This window comes from Lampetra fluviatilis, chromosome 4 (assembly GCF_964198595.1).
Source record: "Lampetra fluviatilis chromosome 4, kcLamFluv1.1, whole genome shotgun sequence".
Taxonomy (NCBI): domain Eukaryota; kingdom Metazoa; phylum Chordata; class Hyperoartia; order Petromyzontiformes; family Petromyzontidae; genus Lampetra; species Lampetra fluviatilis.
In genome coordinates this window covers 21,149,104-21,169,882 of record NC_136278.1, presented here as the reverse complement: position 1 = coordinate 21,169,882, position 20,779 = coordinate 21,149,104, and the positions used below count along the sequence as shown (strand labels likewise).

At 50.8% G+C, this 20,779-nt stretch overlaps 2 protein-coding genes across 3 annotated transcripts in view; one reads left to right on the top strand and one right to left on the bottom strand.

Moving 5' to 3' along the window:
• LOC144931662 (uncharacterized) overlaps positions 1-4,825 on the top strand; it is a 29,118-nt gene extending 24,293 nt beyond the window's left edge. The window contains exons 12-14 of the mRNA XM_078855789.1: positions 1,483-1,645; positions 2,829-2,902; positions 3,914-4,825. Of these exons, the coding sequence (XP_078711915.1) occupies positions 1,483-1,645; positions 2,829-2,902; positions 3,914-4,011 (335 nt within the window). The 3' untranslated portion in view covers positions 4,012-4,825. The remainder of the gene's footprint in view (positions 1-1,482; positions 1,646-2,828; positions 2,903-3,913) is intronic.
• Positions 4,822-20,779, bottom strand: part of LOC144931661 (protein EFR3 homolog B-like) — a 59,495-nt gene continuing 43,537 nt past the window's right edge. For both annotated transcript variants that reach the window (XM_078855787.1, XM_078855786.1), the window contains exons 15-23: positions 19,615-19,779; positions 18,741-18,872; positions 17,297-17,364; positions 15,336-15,463; positions 14,553-14,644; positions 13,510-13,549; positions 12,553-12,659; positions 11,799-11,848; positions 4,822-10,023 (exon numbers count right to left, since the gene is read on the bottom strand). In XM_078855787.1, the coding sequence (XP_078711913.1) occupies positions 9,918-10,023; positions 11,799-11,848; positions 12,553-12,659; positions 13,510-13,549; positions 14,553-14,644; positions 15,336-15,463; positions 17,297-17,364; positions 18,741-18,872; positions 19,615-19,779 (888 nt within the window). In that variant the 3' untranslated portion in view covers positions 4,822-9,917. The remainder of the gene's footprint in view (positions 10,024-11,798; positions 11,849-12,552; positions 12,660-13,509; positions 13,550-14,552; positions 14,645-15,335; positions 15,464-17,296; positions 17,365-18,740; positions 18,873-19,614; positions 19,780-20,779) is intronic.

The window sequence follows — 20,779 nt, the reverse complement described above, 5'->3', positions numbered from 1 at the left end:
AGCTTCTTGTGTTTAGTTTGTTGTCCTTCGCTCGCACCTCCGATTAGCACGGTTGGGTACGTACGGTGCGAACGAAGTTCAACATACATGCTACGGAAGATGCAAGGGGTGCCACGGTGGCGAGGTGTTAACTACCTCGCCCAGTATACAGGACGTCGTGGGTTCCATGTCGACCCTGACGCCCGAAGATTTGACTTGGCGTGTTCTCCCCGTGGTGGCGTTGATTTTTCTCCGGGTCCTGTTTTTCCTTCCACAGTTAGAATCAACGTGCATTTAGAGTATCTGTGCGTGTGTCACGGACTGCCATACGCACATTTTGACGCTTTGTTCATGCGAAACGTGTCGTGTGTCATTTATGGAACTCATGTGATGTCACTGCCATCCATTTACATTTCACAACAATGCTGGTCCAACACTGACGATGGCACGGCTGACTACAAGCCACGTACAGACCACGTAACAAATACAATCAGTTGCATCACACCTCGCCGATGATTGCTTGCACCCAGCAAGGGCGCACCCAACTTGGCTGGACCCTCCTCAACACCGAGCCACGGGACTGGGCAAAAACGCGAAATAACAAGTAATGATTATGGCCATCAACTGCGCCAACGGAATTGCATCGTGCACTTGGGCGATTCGCGAGTGTGTGCTTTTGGACAGTCTCATGGTGGTCGTGCACGTGTGTTTGTCGGCACTCATTGTCTGAACACACCTTAATATGGATGGGACCGCAGAGCTTGGGAAATTGTTGGCGCGGGCTCACCGCGTGTCTGCGGTTCCTCGCGCCTCTGAGTCGCTCACTCTCTCTTTCTATTCACGAGCAGCAAGCGGTTACTCTGTGACGATGCCTTACAAGATAATTGTTTTTTAACCCTTCTATCTGGCAACAAAACTTACACCTTTTTTACAAGGAGTCATGTTTGCATAGACCACAACACCTTCAGCCATAATGCAAACAAAAAACACAACTCTGATAATGTGCACTGTCCTTGAAGTTGATTGGTCCACACCCGAGACAGCTTTCCTTAGAGCCTAGTCTCACATGGGTTGGACCAGATGACGCCAAAAGGCGCACAACTCAAAGACAATGCACCATCAGAGTATGAGAGCTCGGGTTAAGCATTTACACCATTGGAAGTTGATATTATTATTAATAATATCAACTTGTCAGTGTGGGGGAGTGATAATGTAGCAGTCAGCGCGCTTCGCTACGAACCCGGCGACCCGACTTCGATTCCTGTGCACGGCCACCACCAACAGTGACGAATATCTAAACCGGTCCCGTGCCTCCCCTAGGTCGACTCAGCCTCAAATGAATACCTGGTGCTGCGCGTAAACATCGGGCTGCGGTATTGCCCACCCCACCCCCTCGTGTGCCGTGCCGGCCTTCATAGGTGCTCGCTAACAGCGCTTGCCCCCTACGGTCTGTTAAGGCTACACACGGGGGGGTTGGAATCTGTGTTTGTTTGTGTGCGTCAGTGTGCCGGCCGCTGTGGCCGTGGCGACGGGTGTCGCCCGGTTGGATCCCCGGCCAGGGCTGCGTGCTGCGCCCCTCGTGCGGCACGGACACGCGGGGACGATGCTCGTCCTGCGCTACCGGGCGGGTTCCGCGGGACCACGGACTGGCGCCCGCCCCGGCCACGTGCGTGCATTCAGCCATTGAACAACAACAACAACAAAGCAGCAACAACAACAACAACAGAAGCAGCAGCAGCAACAACAATGCTGCACCCACTGCCCGTGACGCACAATGTTCAGAATCAAAGTGTTTATTTACCCGGGAAGAATCCGATGAGCTATAAAGCTTTTTCACGTGTCCAGCAGCGGTGAGTCAGAACGTTATACAACAATACAACAAAAACACGATTTGGAGTGCAAATTATCGGAAAGGTAAAAAAAAAAATACACAAAAAAAACTAAACGATTTTTTTTTTATCTTACTCGGTAAAGACAACCGAGGTATATTAACTTATCTTTCAGAAGCGACCTGGCCACGAATGATGTTCGTGCTGTGGTGGCTACGCACGTGGCCGGCCACGCAGCACTGTGGAGGCAGCGAAGGGGTTGGTGTATCGCAACACGTGTTGCCGGGGACGGCGGTAACGCAAAAGTGGACTCCACTTGTTCCGTCTGCATGGGATCGAGTGTTGCCCCCTTGCATGCGTGGGGATCCTCCAGGTTGCTCTGGTTTCCTCCCACATGTGAAACCACTCACTCATTGGCTGATAACTCCTGAACACATCGAGGACTTTCAGAGCTTGGACAATTATTGGCACCGGCTCACCAAGGTGGCTGCCGCCTTCTCACGTCTGTGGCTAGTGAGCTCAACTAATTATTGCTACTGCATGTAGTGTTTACTGCCAACTATAATAGAATACAATGCTCGCAATGCAGAAATGTGAACTGAAAGTGTCGAGTTTATTTTTATCAATACAACACTGCTCGCCGTGCTGAGTCGGGTTCAGTCTCCGGCCGTGCATTCCGTGCGTGCCATGGGCTATCAAACCGACGAGACACCACGTGTCACCCTCGCATCTGCCTTTGACTGGGCCATCAAACAAAGACGACGACTGCATCGCGTGCTTCTGTGGCCGTCTGGAACGGTCCTTCCTTTCGATATTAGGAAGCCACTGGAGCTATGCACTTTTAAATCGACATTGGAAACTCATTTCTTGACAACTTTTTTTTTAGTTTGTCCTTCCGCCGCACCACCGATTAGCACGCTTGGCTACGTACGGTGCGAAAGAAGTTCAGAATACATACGTGGTGTGTGCGGTGCATGACTCATGTACATGGTGTGTGGCTCAAACTCCTGCTTGCTGCAGGTGCTGCTGGTCTCAAGGGTGCAACCTGGGGGGCGACAGGAGCCAAGGGCGAGTCCGATGCCTCGTTGGGTCCCGTAAGTCACTTGCACTCGGTATGATGATGGTGGTGGTGGTGCTACTCAGAATACCAGATGTGTAACACACGAGTTGGGGGACGAGCGAGGTGCCAGTGTTGGCGACAGTGTAAGGGTTTGGTCTATAGGAGAACATATATGGACCACGCCCTACCGCTGCGAAACGGATCGCAAGCGACGGTTGTTGGGGCATTCGGCGTTGCAAGCATCTTGGCTGCAGTCATCGGATACTCTGGGAGAGAAAAAATATTTTCGACCGGAGAAAAAAAAAATCAGCGGTTATAATTTTAGTGCGGGCATCTTAAAGTGATCAAAGTGGCCGAAATGGGTGCGATAATGTTGTGGCTGTCTGCCAAAGGTATTTGGAAATCCGACTTGGCCCTCTGAGGATTTGGTTCTCCTAGCCTAGAGGTTGGCCTTAGAGGTATCGGACGAGAGGTTGGGATGTTGAGAGGTGCTGGTCGTCTGGTTTGTTAATGTTGGGTGATGGCTGTAGTCTGGTTGGCTGCTGTGGTTCGGGGTAGTGCGTGGATATGACGAGTGTGGTTCGGGTCAGGGTTCTGTTGAGTTGGAGTGCGACGAAGGCAGGAGCCTAACTATTGGGGGCTCCGTGGCAGCGTTATGCGACGCATAGTGGTCCAGTCGGCCACAAGGGGGGCTCGAATCAACAGGTAAACAAGTTTTTAAAAAATATATATTTGGACCAAGCCCGATGAAGGCTATCGGAGCAGCAGAGCAGCAGAAGTTGCGCGATCCACCCCCTTTGATGAATCGCTAGACCGGCGGGTGTAGCAGCATGACAGCAAGGCAACTTCATTGTATTGTAACATTTAAATGTTGTTTATGAATACCATCATTGTGAGACTGTCTTCCTCTAAACCCATCACACGGTGCAACAACAAAACACACATCTAGTCATAGCCTACATATTATTGTTATACGGATTAACTCTTTGAAGGCTGCGTTTGATGTTGGGCCGTGCTGACTGTGGGGGGGTGTGGGGGGGCGCAGGGTTTGTGCGGTATCGGTGCGACAAGAGGCGGCGGCTCTGTTGGAGGGAGAATACCCTCACCTCGCCTGGGACGCAGCGGCCTTCCCCTCCAGCCTAGCAGCAGCAGCTGCCGCATTCGGGAAGCATCACACCCCCCCACCCACCCCGCACACACCACAGCTTGGGAGGGCACAGACGAAACTTTTAACACAATTTTTGTATCGTAGTTTTCCTGCTGGCATCACGGCCCGAGATGAAACTTCCACGTGGCACGTCACATTGTATCATAATTCAGACGAGCCCTGTGGAGGGCGACAAGTGTTTTACTCCAGAGCCCAACAGCGCAGTGATAGTTGTATTTATTAGTTTAGGGGATGTGGAAAGAACGTGAGTTGCACGACAAAATCAAACTCGGATTAATCGAGTTTTTTTTTACTGAAACGTGTCAAATGAAGATACGGTCCAAATGACAGGAAGGTTCTTTGTGCGATGGCATTTGTGGCCACAGGTGGAGTAAAGACCATCAGCGAACAACTCGAGCGACTGGTTGAAACACCGTGGAAGTTGAATCCTGAATTTGAATGCAGAATCTCAGCAGCGTTGGCTCCGTGCCACCGCCAATGGGCACTCCCCTTAGCCACTCAGACACCTTTAAAAGGACTGAATTATTCATAGTAAAGGTTTTTGGGTGAGATCGCGTTATTTATAAATGTGTCGCAACCCTCCACCACCCGACACGGCCAATCAGTAAACAAATGTGTCACGTTGACAAACGACAAACAGTTCACTACTTTAGCCCACCGGTGTGTTGACTGAATTAGTCAGTCGACTACTTTGATTCATCAGTGGACAGAGTACATGCGTCAAGTCGAGGCGAAACGCACTGGGCCAGTTTAAATGTCACAAAAAACGACAGAGTTCGGATGCGTAACAATAAATTCTCCACTTTATTGCACAGAAACAAATCACGTGAATGTAAAGCTGAAGGGAACATGAATTGATGACCGCAATAAATAAGTGAAAACGTGACGAGCTTCATAAATTGGAAATAAAGTAAGAGCCCAACAGCGCACAACGTACCGCAGTAATGCACAGCGGAGCGACAACGCGAGAGGTTGGGAGTGATAATCATCCATTATTTGGTCCAAAAATAACGCAAGCACTCAAACAAACTCCAGTCCCGATGCCTCACTCCGGTTCAGATTTTCCGAGCCCACCAACGGTGCTGCAGCCCTTGACTCAATTGTGACGTTTTCCATGAGGCTAGAAAGCCAGGCATTTAAATAGCACGCTTCCATGTCAGAAAGTGTGAACCAATTACTTTGAATGCAACCACCTTAATTTTACAATTCTCAATTTCAAGGCCATATAATCGTATCAAATCAACCCATTCATAGGGGAACGGAAGGCACATTGAAAATAAGTCCAGCTGAAATTTTAATGTCCACGTCATGAGGCCAATGTCAACATGAATCAACATCAAAGTTGCCTTTCATGTTTCACGCTGCTAATTGTTTTTTTTTACGCGGAACATTTCACAAGCCACGTGTCTTTTTCGCGAAGGTCACAGAACCAAATGGATCTCCTTGCATTCTTAGCCGGTTCAAGGTGCACTCCCGAAGAATAAACAAGGGCGTAGCGTGTGCGGCAGCTATCGATTGGCAGATGCGGTGAAACTGGACCTCGGTGGAGACCGGAGGCTGAATATCTTGTGAAGTGACTACATCAGTGCACGTGCAAAAGATAAAAGTAAAAAAAAGAGACGGAGGGGGGGGGGAAGCTAGCTAGTTATTGAATCCCATGGAATCTTAATTGTAAGTCGGCAAATCAATGTGAAATACTGCTTTACAGGACCCATGTGTATGCCAGCAGCCTTACTATGAGATACTATAAATGGAGAATCTCGCGTTGTAAAACCTGCTAGCGGTGGCTTTAATGTGGCCAAATAGTTGCCACGTAACAGTTGCTAAACGCATAATGAACAGAATGGACGGCTGATCATTTTCTGAGTTACCGCTACTTACGACACTCAGCCAGAGCTGGTGATTGATTAGGGTGCCGTAAGCCACACACTCACCAATTGGTCAAATCAGGCCTAGTCGCGTGCCCATGCTGGAATTGGTATATTCATGTACAACACTTGGCATGTATTGATTCTCCCCCCCACCTCAATTGGATTGTCACAGGATTTAAATGTATTCTTGTGTCTCTTGCAGCCTTCTCAGTCTATGCCATCTCACCTACACACGACAGAGTTCGGCTCCATTAGTTCTTAACTTGAACATTTGTACATGATGAGCGTAAATTGTAAACGATTAATATTCTTGGTTCTTTCGGTAAAGTCACTTAGAAGGGAAATAATAATTGTTTTATATTTTTATTGTTTTATTATTTCCCTTCTACGTGACTTTACCGAAAGAACCAAGAATATGAATCCCTGCAGTCACGAAAGCTTTAAATCAAAATTTGTAAACGATTGTCGCGCTCGGAATTGGATGCATTGCATCGCGAAGTGCGCGCAGCGGATCAATTCGAATCCCGAGAGAATCATTACGTGCCCAGTGTCGCCACCATCACTTCCGCATCATCAAGAGTGATCGTCAACCATTGGACCGTTAAGACAGTGACTCAAGCATCGGGCATTTTATGACTCGCGCCTGGGCAATTTATAGCTCAAAGACCAAGTGATGCCATCGAGAATTCATTATCCATTTCCAGAACAGACATTGATGTAAAAACAGTGATGATTTTTGCACCCACTGACATCAAGGTTTCTCTTCGATTTTAGTTTCTGGTAATTTGAACATTTGCAATCTGACACTTGACATCGGTACATAATGACCCGCTCTTCTGACCGACGACATCACGCCTTCTTTAAGGACCACTTTTTAGCGAACTACGCACTTTGGTAATTAATGCGACCTCCACCCACCCACCCAAATGTGTAACATATTACAATCGTATAAGCCGGCTGTTAAGAATTGACGAGCGATTGCTAATCAAAGACGTATAGGCGTGTTTGCATTAATATACTAATCAAAATGTATAGCGAGTTTGTGTGAATACACCATGATACGTGTTAACGTGTAAGGCGTGCGTGTGTGCGAATCCATTGAACAGTAAATCACATTCCCTAAAACTTTCTACAAACGCCTTGTTGGCTGATCAAAGCCCGCTTTGCATTGCTCCTCGATAACCTTGAAACGACATTCGCTGAACTGCGCCCCGCACGTTCGCGGCACGGGCAGGTCAACATTTGCACGTGTGTGGTCTGTTAAGAGCGTGCAGGCAAACACGCCGCCCTCGAATCGAGTTGTTCAATCGAGGGACTCAACTGAGAGTCGAGAGTTCTGCTGACGCTCGAGGCTGAGTCCAGCTCGTGGAAGGCACCAGGCAGATCGAGAACTCTGTTAAGTCCCGAGTCTCACCTCCAAGGGAGTGGCCATAACCGACCGTCCTCCTTTCCGTGCTCTTCATCGTCCCACCTGACCCACCCAACAGGACGGAGTAGGATGTGGACCCCCACTCCGCACAACCGGCCATCTCAATGGGTGCAGACACACAAATATAGATTTTTTAATGCAACAGTATTGCCGAGAGCGTTTTTTGATTAACAACACCTCCATTCATCTTCTTGGTTCTTTCGGTAAAGTCACGTAGAATGGAAATGATAAAATAATAAAAATAAAACATAATAAAATTATTCTCACAAATAATTCTCTCAATTCTTAGTGAGAATTATTTTATTATGTTTTATTTTTATTATTTTATTATTTCCATTCTACGTGACTTTACCGAAAGAACCAAGAAGATGAATCCCTGCAGTCACGAAAGCTTTAAATCGAAACACCTCCATTCTCACTTCGCTCACCACCAGCCTCACAACCACCACCCTAAACCTACACTTATACAATCCTCGATCATTTGGCATAACATATGCAGTGCTCAAAACAATAATCATCATTGGCACACTGATTTAGCCAGACGATTCCCATACATTCCTTAATCCCGAAGCACACCGATTTATAATGCCCTCAGAACAACTAAACTGAAAGATTCCGCAAGTGCGTGCATAACCAAACTGGCAGGATTAAAACTCCGAAGGTTTCGCCATACAAGTTGCATCACCGCTGTTGAACCGACAGTGGATTAATCATCGTGGCCCTGGGACCCAATAATTACGAACAAGCAGCAGCGACGGAGGGTGGCAGCATCGCAACGCCCTCTCACCTCTCACCACACGGCACACGCAGCTCACGGAGCCGGGAGGCTCTAGGTAGTGGACCGAGGGGGGAGAGCGTGTCCTGTGCCATATCCACTCCTACGCAGGGGCTTAGGGCCGTGTCTGTGTTCGATAACCTCGTGTTGCGTTTTATACTCTTAAGTGCATCCGTACGTTTGGTTGAATAATTGCTCAATGGACTGGTTGGCCCGGCTTGCGTTTTGTTAATTCCACATTATTAGCAGTGGCCACAGTAACCACCGGGTGGAAAGGATGTCCAAGCAAGTGCTTCATCTCAACTTGTCAAAACCCACCATTCCACACTTCGCTATCGCCTCTCTCCCTGCTGGTTGTATAATTCTACAAAGTGCTGTATATGCCACCTCGGCCACCACCATCCCTGCCACGGGACAAGAACGGCCACTCCCGTTTACAATTCATCCTTCGTTTGGTTTGTGTTGGGACGTTGGCAGTCATCGCAAGCGCCGTCCGAGCGAGACAACATGCCGCCCGCGGGAAGATTTCTCCCCATCAACATTTTACGCTGCGGACAAACGGCGACGTAATGCCGCGCGCGCGTGTGTTAAATAAATCAATCACTCCAGCATTAGATGTAAAACGTTAAAGCTCCATTCGCCAATTGCTGGTGCAGGACGCGAAAAAATAAAAATGCCTCCGTCAGCGCACGCACATAGAACCAGTTGCGAACGGACAAACGGTGCACACGCAGAGAGCCACCACCCAAAATATATCTATATAGCGCAGAGTCTACTTCGTAAGACGTACAAACACATACTCGTACTGCATGGGGATCCACCTATTCATATTGCTCCTTGTTAGGCCCTCGGTCAAAACTCAAGCGTTGTCTAGTAAGGTAGCTTATCCAAGAACGGCCCACGCAATGAGTGCGATCGGTCAACTGTTAAAATCCAAGTATTGGTCATTCGTTACAAAATGTGCAGTTCAGTACACTGCAAGTAAGAGAACGCCTCCAAGGCAGGAATGAATAAATCGTGGGGGCAGCCTCGGAGAAAGCGTCCAATGATTCGAGCCAAAGGAAAGGGCTGGTGTTTAAATGCCAGAGTTAAGCGAGATACCATTAACTCGAAGAAAATACGCTATTTTTACTGCTCCAAAATATACTCTATGCAGCACCAACCAGCCACGCATTCCGCTGGCTTTTGTAATGGTTTTTGATGTTTAGAAAGGCTGAGGATTTGCGTGTAAACGTGCGCATATGCGGAAAAGTTTATACGCACTCAATTCCACAAGATGCAAAACAAACGCCGAGTATGGGCTCTCGATTTATTTATGGAAAGCATTTCCCGTTTACTCTTTCTTAATGCGTTTGCAATAACATGCCTGCCTGTCTGGCTCCGATGACAATTCACTGTGAATTGAGAAGCCCTCTGTATCAACGGGGGCTAATGTCTAGCTCTCCGATGTGTTTTCGGGGGTTGTGCCGTGGTGGTCTTGTTCAGCACGATGTCCGACGATTCGCTCCACGTGCCTCCTTCAGGCACTTGATTGAAAACACATCGGAGAGCTAGAACGGCGAAACACGCGAAATCCTACGCAGTAATGGAGCTGGTGTCGGCTGTGCGCGCGCGCACACACACACACGATGCAGAATGGAGATCGAGGAGCTTTGGCCCAGTCGCACACCACAGCACTGGGACTTTACGACCCACCACGTACACACACACACACCACGTGCCTGGTGTCTCGGACAATCCAAGGCCGAGCCTGCCGCCGCGAATCTTCTGCCATCCAACGCTCTCCCCCGCATCCGACTGTCGCCTTCAGTAGACGCAGAGGTCGGGGAAAGTCATCTCGTACACGGGCACGGAGCGGCACGGAATCTGGCCCAGTTTCCCGGGCACGGAGCCCGACGGGCTGGGCGGTGGCCTGCGAAGAGAGGCAACCATCGTCGGCATTCGCGCGAAGACCAGGGGGGAGGCGCGCGTGTGTGTGCGTGTCGCGTGTGTGCGTGTCGCGTGTGTGCGTGTCGCGTGTGTGCGTCGTGTGTGTGCGTCCTGTGTGTGCGTCGTGTGTGTGCGTGTCGTGTGTGTGTGTCCTGTGTGTGCGTGTTGTGTGTGTGTGCGTCGTGTGTGCGTGTCGTGTGTGCACGTCCTGTGTGTGCGTCCTGTGTGTGCGCGTCCTGTGTGTGCGTGTCGTGTGTGTGCGTCCTGTGTGTGCGTGTTGTGTGTGTGTCGTGTGTGCGTGTCGTGTGTGCACGTCCTGTGTGTGCGTCCTGTGTGTGCGTGTCGTGTGTGTGCGTCCTGTGTGTGCGTGTTGTGTGTGTGTGTGTCGTGTGTGTGCGTGTCGTGTGTGTGTGTGCGTTGTGTGTGCGTGTCGTGTGTGCACGTCCTGTGTGTGCGTCCTGTGTGTGCGTGTCGTGTGTGTGCGTCCTGTGTGTGCGTGTCGTGTGTGTCTGTGTGTGTGTCGTGTGTGTGCGTGTCGTGTGTGTGTGCGTCGTGTGTGCACGTCCTGTGTGCGCGTCCTGTGTGCGCGTGTCGTGTGTGTGCGTCGTGTGTGTGCGTGTCGTGTGTGTGCGTGTCGTGTGTGTGCGTGTCGCGTGTGTGCGTCATGTGTGTGCGTCGTGTGTGTGCGTGTCATGTGGAGGCTGTGTAGAGGAGGCACGTGCAAGATGTTATTGGGCGGTCGGAGAAAAATGAGCGGAAGCACCAGGTGGTCAAAACGCAAAAAGTTGGTGCAATGAGAACCATAGGTGGGGTGGCATCTGCCAGTCATCTGATGCAGTGAAGCCATAACCATGGAGTTAGTGCCTTGACCTGCCACAGAGTCTCAACGTCAACCGAGCCTGACAAGAGCGCTGTGGTAACGTCACAGCCACTTAGCGGTGCACGGCGGCTGTTGTGTTTTGTTACTGTTTGGATTTTACCACCAGCATATACCACTTGTGTAATTATTTAACCATTTATTTATTTATTATGCTTGTTACCCAAGGAAGTATTTGCAGAAGGGTCCTTCAAAATGTTCACAGTATGGGGCAATTATTACCATGTAGTGTACATTCAAAAAAAAAATTTGCGGGAAATTCAGATTTTTTTTTCTTCAAATGTTGAACATAAGGCCAGCACAGAATGGCCGACACGCGTGAATGGCGTCACAGGATGTATGTATGTAGAACTTCTTTCGCAACGTACATCGCCAACAGTGCTAATCGGAGGTGCGGGGGAAGGACAACAAACTAAACACAAAAATCAGTTCTTAAGAAATTAGTTTTCAATTAGAAAATTATCTTTAACATCCACCTTGAAACTGACGGCACGTATTATTTTTTACGGTTAATAACACCCGCAGAATTAATCGGGGCGGCCACTGGATTCCAACCGTGAACCTCTGCAACAAGCGCTACCGCGTGGCCATGTCAACATTACGATGTTGTCACATTACGATGTTGTCACGTGAAAATCATCTTCCTGGGGACTCCTGAAGTCGGCAGAGTTGCTCACGTCATCGCGGAGAACAACCCGGGAAGACGACGCCAATGCACTGCCTCCGGAGTGGGTTCAAGACGTGCTGCCCTCCGAGCCAACATTCACCCTCGGCTGGACTAGGCTGGGTTACACGAGCAACAGACGTTGACATGAAAACTCACCGTGTGTTGCGGTGGGGGCAATGTCCCCGTGGGAAATGTATAATCGGGTGTCACTTACCGGATATTGATCTCGAATATCTGGTCATATTTGCTCTGCAGCATCGCCGCCTGAAATGAAGTGTGGCGACACATCAAGTTATAAAACACCTCCCATGTTCCCCCGCACCTCCGATTAGCACGGTTGATGAAGCATGGCTCAACGTACAACTGCAACTCCCAACCAGAGAGAGGAGGCAATGTCCCATTTCTGAATGTCGGCAGGATCTCTTGCAACACACACTGGCAGGGCACCAGTGCTGGAAAGCGATATCCTTTTTTTGTGTTGCTGGGCTTCAATCAAACTCGCGTTGACGGGTTCACCGCGCAGTGCGTCAACAGAAACTAAATTTTAAAAAATTCACCAGGTAACCCAACTCGTTCATTAATGCGGTTGGTTTCTGAACAGTCGTCACTTTGCTCTCTCCGCTTCTAACTTCACTATTTTGTATTTTACGAGGTAAGGCTCACTGAGCTACGTAGCTATTTTTGAGAAGCGACGTGGCCACAAATGATAGCTCAACGAAGTGGCTTATCGCGTGGAAATTTATAGCAGCCAACTACTCCTAAATGCACGTTGATTCTAAATGTGGAAGGGAAAACCGGAGGACCCGGACAAAAATCCACACGACCACAAGCAGAGAGACAAACTCCAAATATACAACAGGTGCCAGGGCCGTGCTCGAACTCACGACCTCCTGTATACCAGGCGAGGTAGTTAACATCTCGCCCCCGCTGCACCCCACCACTGTTCCCAAACGTGCGCGCGATCTTACCCGAGCCTCGCACTGTGCGGCGATCTCCTCAAACGGGGCTTTCTGGAACTTCTCCATCACCTTCCGCCTCTTCTCCTTCTCCTGTTCGTCACGTGACGCGCTGTCCACTGCGCACACAGACGCAACAGACGCGGATCAACGGCGTGGGCACGTGGAAGCCTGAGCTGCTCGTTAAAGCCGGCGAGATCAAGCGGGAACGTCGTGGCTACGTGTTGGGCAGCAGAGGGCAGTGCAGTAAACTCCAGCTGTGTGCTCTGTGCTGCCGCCTGCCTTCACACACACACGTGGTCAAATAGGGGTGTGTGTCTAATCATTCCCCCTCCCCAACCCGACCCAGAAACTCCTGGCTCAGATTCAACTCAAGAATCTATTCCCTTGTCTCTAAGTGTTTCCTTGTTTATGTAATTTCTAAAAAAAAATTCGTGTCTATACAGTTGTGTTCACACCCATTGCCTTCATAGTAACATTCACAAACCAGGGACGTTAAGTCCTCACTTAACGTGGGGTGTTCACACAACGCATTTTCGCTATAACGCGTTTTTTTCATTAGGGAACACTATTCGGACAACGGGGAACAGGCCCCGTAATAACGTGGAACGTGCACCATTATAACACAATTCCAGAGTGGTCGACGACCAACCACCGTCTTGAGCCGAGCGGTACGGTGATACAGTACAGCAAGCGAAATGACACAGTAACATGGCGGCCGGCCTACCCTCAGTTACGTGTTGTGCCATCTCACTGCGTGTGCCTAGTACATCTTATCACGTCCAACTTTATCGTTACATTACTTTACGCATCCTGCAGGGCGCAACGGACCCAGCGAATCGCAGAGCTCGTGGGAAAAGTGTCGAAGGGTACGAAACATGGCAACGCGACGTTTCACGGCCTGCCGCGCACGTCGCTGTCAAAACTCGCCCGGCCGTCCACGCCGGAGGCACGGGTGGGTCGACTCACCCATGGCATTCTTCAACATTTCAAAGGTGATCTCTTCCACCTGCCAAAGCGGAGCAGTGTGTCAAAAGCAAGACGACTCTCGGGGAAGCGACTTTAATGGGCGACATGAAACAAGAGGCCGAGCGATTAAATCGTGCAAAGTGTGGTGGCTGCTGCCGGAATCGGCTGCAGAAGTGATAAACAGAAGGCGACGCCAACATCGAGAAGTCTTTGTCCAGCAGCGGAATAATCGCAGTGGTAATGACAACCTAAACATCCATCAACTAAAAATGCAAAAAATCTACGCATTGACCCAAGGCAATAGGTCAATGGCGGTAGTTAAATCTACTTGAGGAGTGAAACGTGGAATTTCCTCAACTAGGTAGAGGTTCAAGTTCAAGCTAAACAGTCTTCTCAGAGGAATATGGAATTTCCATCACAAATCAATACTTTCTGGTACATGAAGACACATGTAGCAACATGCTTGGTGTAGCTTGGCTTAATATAATTCTACGTGGTATGGTGTAGCATGATATGGCACAGGACATATCATTACTTGGTATGGCATAATGTGACTTGATGTGGCAAGACACGGCATGGTGTTGTGTAGCTTTGGCATGTGACATAAAAGCCACATGGCTCTGGGTGGTACAGCGCTCACGTGGCCTAGCGGGACGTATTTCCTGGTTTTCTGCAGAGGTTCATGGTTTGAATGATGCCGGTGCTGCAACGAAAGATCTACGAGTCCTGCCCCTTCTCCACTCCCCTCGATCGTGGTGGTGGTCACCTTCTCTCACCCCAACGCACGCCTCTATCGTGGTCACCTCCCTGGTGCAAGAAACGTCGCCTGTTACGTGCTTTTTTGCGGGGAACGTGTTATTTACGAATGTATGATACTCAGCGAGGCTTTCCCTGGGTAAACAAGCATAACAATTGATAAGAACAGTAATAGCATGACGTGGAACAGTGTGGCTCCGTGTGGCCTGCTGTGTGGCATGGCATTGAACGGTGAAGCAAAATCGTGGCTCGCTATGGCTCGCCGTGGCTCGCCGTGGCTCGCTGACCTGGCCGACGTCGGTGCCCTCGTTCCACTCGAGGTCCAGCTGCATGGAGACCGTGTCCACGATGCTCTTCCTGTGCGAGCGCGCGTCCTCGTCTGTGCACAGAGCGGCGGCGTTCGCCTGAGCCAACCCCCCCCACCAATGCCCCCAGCACGCGGGCGCCTTCACGGACACAGGCTACTACGTGCCCCATCCAGATTGGCAAACGTCGACCACAATCCGCATTGCAGACGAAGAACTGGAAAACGAACTTTATTTGTTTCCCTGTTTGGCGGCATCTCCGTGGCATCAATGCCGCGGTTATTGCTTGGATATTAAATAGTTTAAAGAAAGATGATACAATGTGAGTGAATAAGGAATATTAACAGCCTGTTGTCTGTATCATCAGATGCAGGAATATTAACATCAGGGTTCTCTCAAATTTGTTTTGAAAAGAAACTTGTGCTTTGTGGAAGCATCTTTTTTTTTCACCCCATGTTCAATCTGGTCGCAATGGCTGAGATGACAAACGCATTTCTTGACAACCGCTTTTTGGGCGTCTAGTTCGTTGTCCTTCCCCCGCACCCCCCTGTGATTATATTCTAGGTGTACCATAGTGCATCTAAATGACATGATACAGTATTTACATTTCAAAAAGACAACCAACCGCATATCATGCTCAGTTTTAGGAGACGGCGGCTGAAAAAAATACCCAGACATGCCTACCCCCCTCCCCAACCGTATCCCCCCCTCATGAAATTGTGAAGACCCGATCTCTGCGGGCCGGTAGCGGAGTCCGGGACCCACCATGGAGGAGCGGCACGAAGGGCACGGTCACGCGCTCGCCGTTGAGGCCGGCGATCTGCAGCGCTTCGGCCATCACGCTCGGCAGGAAGAGCAGCGTCTTGTCCTCTTTGGGCGTGCCGCTGGGCAGGCTGCGCCACGCGACCGGCAAGCATAACGGCGGTCACCCACACGCACGCACGCATATGCACACACGCACACACACACACGCACGCACACACACACACACATACGCACGCACACACACACGCACATACGCACGCACGCATACGCACACACGCACACACGCACACGCACACACGCACACACACGCACACACGCACACATGCACACACGCACGCACACGCACACACGCACACACACACGCACACGCACACACGCACACACACGCACACACGCACACACGCACACACACACGCACGTACGCACATACGCACACACGCACACACACACACACATACGCACACACACGCACGCACGCACATACACATTCCCAACCCCCCCCCCCCCCCAACGGCGTTGCTATCACCTGGCAATGATTAGTCCGCTGCCAGGATTTGAACTCGGGTCAGCAAGTATGTAGCAGCGCGTGCCGACAGCTATTTCACCGCTCCCCATTACGCGCGCAAGTTAGAAATGCGGTCATGCAAAAATACAATCACGACGGCAGGTGACCCACATCCAGTGCAGCGCACGCAAGTGATGCGTACGCTCGCATTGCACGATACAAATACGCAACATAAATGCACGCACGCGGATCAAGATAAAGATGCGATTAAAACCGGGCAATTAGACCTGCACTAAGAACACCGCACCACCCACGTCCAGCCAAAACAAACGGAACATTCCGTTTGACGCGAAATACTTTACGAGAATCCATACGCACGCATTAACAGGTCGCGTCCGCTCAACCGGCAGTCGCTAACAAACAGCGCTCCGAATGTGCGCATAACAGACGAGCAATCTCAGCAACCCACGTAACCGCCGGCGCACCGCCCCCCCCCACCGCCCCGACAATGCCGCACGGTAAAACGTGCACCCTCGCGAGCTAGAAATGTGACGCATCCAGCAGTAGTTTTATTATTATTATTCAAATCAATGTGCCGTTTTTTAACCTATGAAGTAAACATGAAAATGATGACCTCATTCCCATCTCAGCAGTGATGGCGCAGATCTGTTAACCCACAACACCACCTGGGCCTGTCCAGTAGCCTGCCAGCGAGCCGCTACCTTCAACATGGCCTCGAGGTGTGTACCTAGCCTGGCACAAGAACTGCGGTTACGTCGCTGCCACTCAAGAGGTGAACTGTGGCTGCTGATATTGTTTGTGCCATGCGAGTGGAAGAGGTGCACTACGATTCAGCAAACTTGGGTTCGATTCCCAGCTGTGAATGTCATGGGTCTCACCTACGTCAAATCCGTTTTAAAAGGAGTGGCTGTTGCGGTGTGGGGATCAATACTGGGGAGACAAAGGTGGCTGGGCATGCTGCTGGCCACACCTCCACTTTGTGCGGCGTGTTCGTCTTAGAGAGTGCTCTGTATCAGCAGTTGCTGCTGCTGACTAAGACGCTAAAGAGGGAATGCTTGCGCTGGGATCTGCGTGCGTGAACCTGAGTGTGTGCGTGTGAATGCACCCACTATAGAAAAGGCTCGTGAAGGACGCTCCTGGACAGTTGGAGGCAGTCGCCCTCCAACAACAACAGAGGGCAGAGGAGCGCCAGGCAGCTAAAATGCAGCAAGTTGGGCACAGCAGGGGGCACATCTGGTGCATCTGCCAGTTATCTAAGTCAGCCAACCCACGACACCTGGGTCTGTCCCGTGACCTCCTGTCAGCGAGCCTTCGACACTTCACGTGGCCCAACCGTGCACGTGGCATGGCACAGGCGCCTTGGTATCATCATCGTCACTTAGTGTCGAATGGCGAGGAATTGGTTGTGGCACCCAGAGAGAGGCGGACCCCTCACCGTGGGTTTTCTGCGAGCGCGACGTCAGGCAAGAGGTATGGGGCCACCTTCCTCCTGTGCTCCACGACCTGAATCGCGCACACACACACAAAGATCCCCCGTATAGCCTTTACAGACTGCTGGGGCAAGTCCTCTCAGTGATCTCTTGCAAAGGCCGGCACGGCACACAAGGCTTTGTTGTGGTCAGCACCACACCTGGCCACCTTTGTCTCCCGAGCGCTGATATTTAAACATCGCACCAAGCTGAATCGACCTCGGGAAGGCCCAGAAAAAGATTCAGATATAACTTGCCAGTGACGTTGGCTGTGGGTGGGTAACTAGCCACAACCACCCCCGCTCCCCGCAATCACATCTGTACAAATGCAAAAATCCCCCTCGTAGCAGAAACAGACTCTTAGGGCAAGTGCTGTTCGTGAGCACATTTAAAGGCCGGCATGGCACATGAGGGGGTGGGTGGCCAGCACCACGCTCGGCTGCCTTTGTCTCCCTAGTGGCAATGTTTTTACACATCGCACTAGGTACTCATTTTGAGGTTGAGTCGACTTAGGGGAGGCCCAGGACCGATGCAGATAATCGTCACTGATGTTGGCCGTGAGCGGGAATCAAAGCCGGGTGGGCAGGTGAGTAGCACAGGGCGCTAACCGCTACACTACCGCTCCCCACTCACACATACACAAACATAGAAACCTTTGTTGATGCAATATCAGCCGTATGCACCTACTCACTTCCCAATCTCGATATAATCTGTGTGAGTGCATAGGGCTGTAGCCCTATGCACTCACACATACGTGTCTGTCTGAACGTGTCGCCCATACACCTCCACTGCGCGTCTCTATAGCGCGGGTGCATCTGTTGTTCGTCTGTTGTGTTTCCACAGGTGTTGCCTATACAGATAGTCCCCGAGTTACGAAGGTCCGACTTAGGATATTTCGATCTTACGATGGCGATAGCGATACGACAAAATTGTAAAATATTGTAATTTCGCGCGGCAGGCAAACGCAGCAGCGTACGAGGTACGATACTGTACGTTGGGACGCTGCCGTGGATGTACGCATCTCCCGCCTTGTGTGATGCAGATGGGATTGTTTCCTGAAAAGACTCTCGATTAAATTGCAGTACATATAGGTAGGCTAAGAATTTATCTTGTTTTTTTATTTTACATTTTACTGTGCAATACAGTATTGTAATTAATAAATACATACAGTATATCGTTTATACAGTACGGCACTGTAAATTGCTCTGTTTTTCTAAATTATCATCATTCTTTAAGACTCCTGGGTAGGCTGGGCCATCTTCGACTTACGATGGGGTCGTCGTAACACATCTCCATCATAAGTAGAGGACTACCTCCACTGCGTCTGTGTCTCCTGCTGCCACGCGCACGCATCTCCCACAACGCCATGCCGCCCCCCTTGCCCTGGCCCCCCCCACCCCCACGACTCACGGCCGTCACGTGCTGCAGCAGCGGCCTCAGGGCAGGGCGCTGCGCCAGCAGGCTGAGGAAGGCGGCAACGACGCCGTGGGTGGCGCAGCGAGCGAACACCGAGGAGCACGATTCCTCCTCCAGCGCCGCCTCCTGCTCGCTCGCACGCACGGCCAGCATTGACGAGACGCGGCATGAGCCCACCGGCACGCAAACGAGAGGCCGTGTTCACGTGCGCCGCAGCGCCACCCCACAGTGGGATCATTTTCACAAACGTGACAGCCTTAGTTCATTCAGCGATTACAATCCATTCGTTAGCGGGAGGTGGCCTAGTGGCTGAGAGCACCACCGAGATCCTGGGCGTGAATCCGGCTCCAACTCGCCGTGATTACATTGGGGTTCTCAGGCGGTGAGCGTTGATGGTCGCAGCTCGGTCGCCAACGACCGCACATAACAACCTTCACGTGGAATGTTCTGCACTCGATTTGGCTACATTCCAGCGCCGAGGATTAAGACGTCGCTCCCGTGCACCGTGCGGATGGTACAGTTAACTAACGTGGGCGCCACGGTTACAAGATGTTAAACACCTCGCCTGGTATACAGGTCGTTGATTCGATCCCGAACCTGACGCCTGTATTTTGCATGTCTCTCTCCCCGTGGTCGTCTTCATTTTTCTCCGTACCCTCCGGTTTTTCCCTCCACATTTAGAATCAACGCGCGTTCAGAGTATGTGGCTGCGATAAATGTCCACACGATGAGCCACTTGGTTGAGCCATCATTTGTGGTCGTTTCTGAAAAAGAGCTATACAGCTCAGTGGGCTTTACCTGGTAAAATAAAGAAAAGAATAAAAGTTTTCGAGTTGCCGCCCCCCCCCCCCCCAAGCGTGCGGTCTACCTGCAAGGCGACTGCGAGGCGCACGAGGTCAATGGCCACAAACTCCTCCCCGCCGGTCTCGAGCGCGAGCAGCGCCAGCGTCACGTACAGCGCCTCGTAGTGCGCGCGCGTGTTCCCCTCCGCCACGCAGCTCTCATACAGCCAGCCGTACAGCCGCTGCCCGTTCTGCACGCACGCGTAGACGCAGACACCACGTGTAGATACAGACACCACACGTAGAGACACAGATACCACGTGGAGAGACACAGACACCACGTGTAGAGATACAGACACCACGTGTAGACACAGACACCACGTGTAGAGACACAGACACCACGCGTAGAGACACAGTCACCACGTGTAAAGACACAGACACCACGTGTATAGACACAGACACCACGTGTATAGACACAGACACCACGCGTAGAGACACAGACACCACGTGTAGAGACAGACACCACGTGTAGAGATACAGACACCACGTGTAGAGACACAGACACCACGTGTAGAGACACAGATACCACGTGTAGAGACACAGATACCACGTGTAGAGACAGACACCACGCGTAGAGATACAGATACCACGTGTAGAGACACAGACACCACGTGTAGAGACACAGACACCACGTGTAGATACAGACACCACGTGTAGAGACACAGACACCACGTGAAAATACAGACACCACGTGTAGAGACACAGACACCACGTGTAGAGACACAGACACCACGTGTAGATACAGACACCACGTGTAGAGATACAGACACCACGTGTAGAGACACAGACACCACGTGTAGAGATACAGACACCACGTGTAGAGACACAGACACCACGCGTAGAGACACAGACACCATGTGTAGATACAGACACCACGTGTAGAGATACAGACACCACGTGTAGAGACACAAACACCACGTGAAAATACAGACACCACGTGTAGAGACACAGACACCACGTGTAGATACAGACACCACGTGTAGAGACACAGACACCACGTGAAAATACAGACACCATGCATAGATACAAACACATACAACAACAGCCGCCATTCGCCACTAAGTGGCAGTGACATCACCACGGTGCTTGTGCCAGGCCAGGTGCACTTTGAGGCACACACAAAGATACCTCCCGTATAGTGGGGTACTTGCTAACAGCACTTGACCCTACAGTCGATAAGGAGAAACCAGT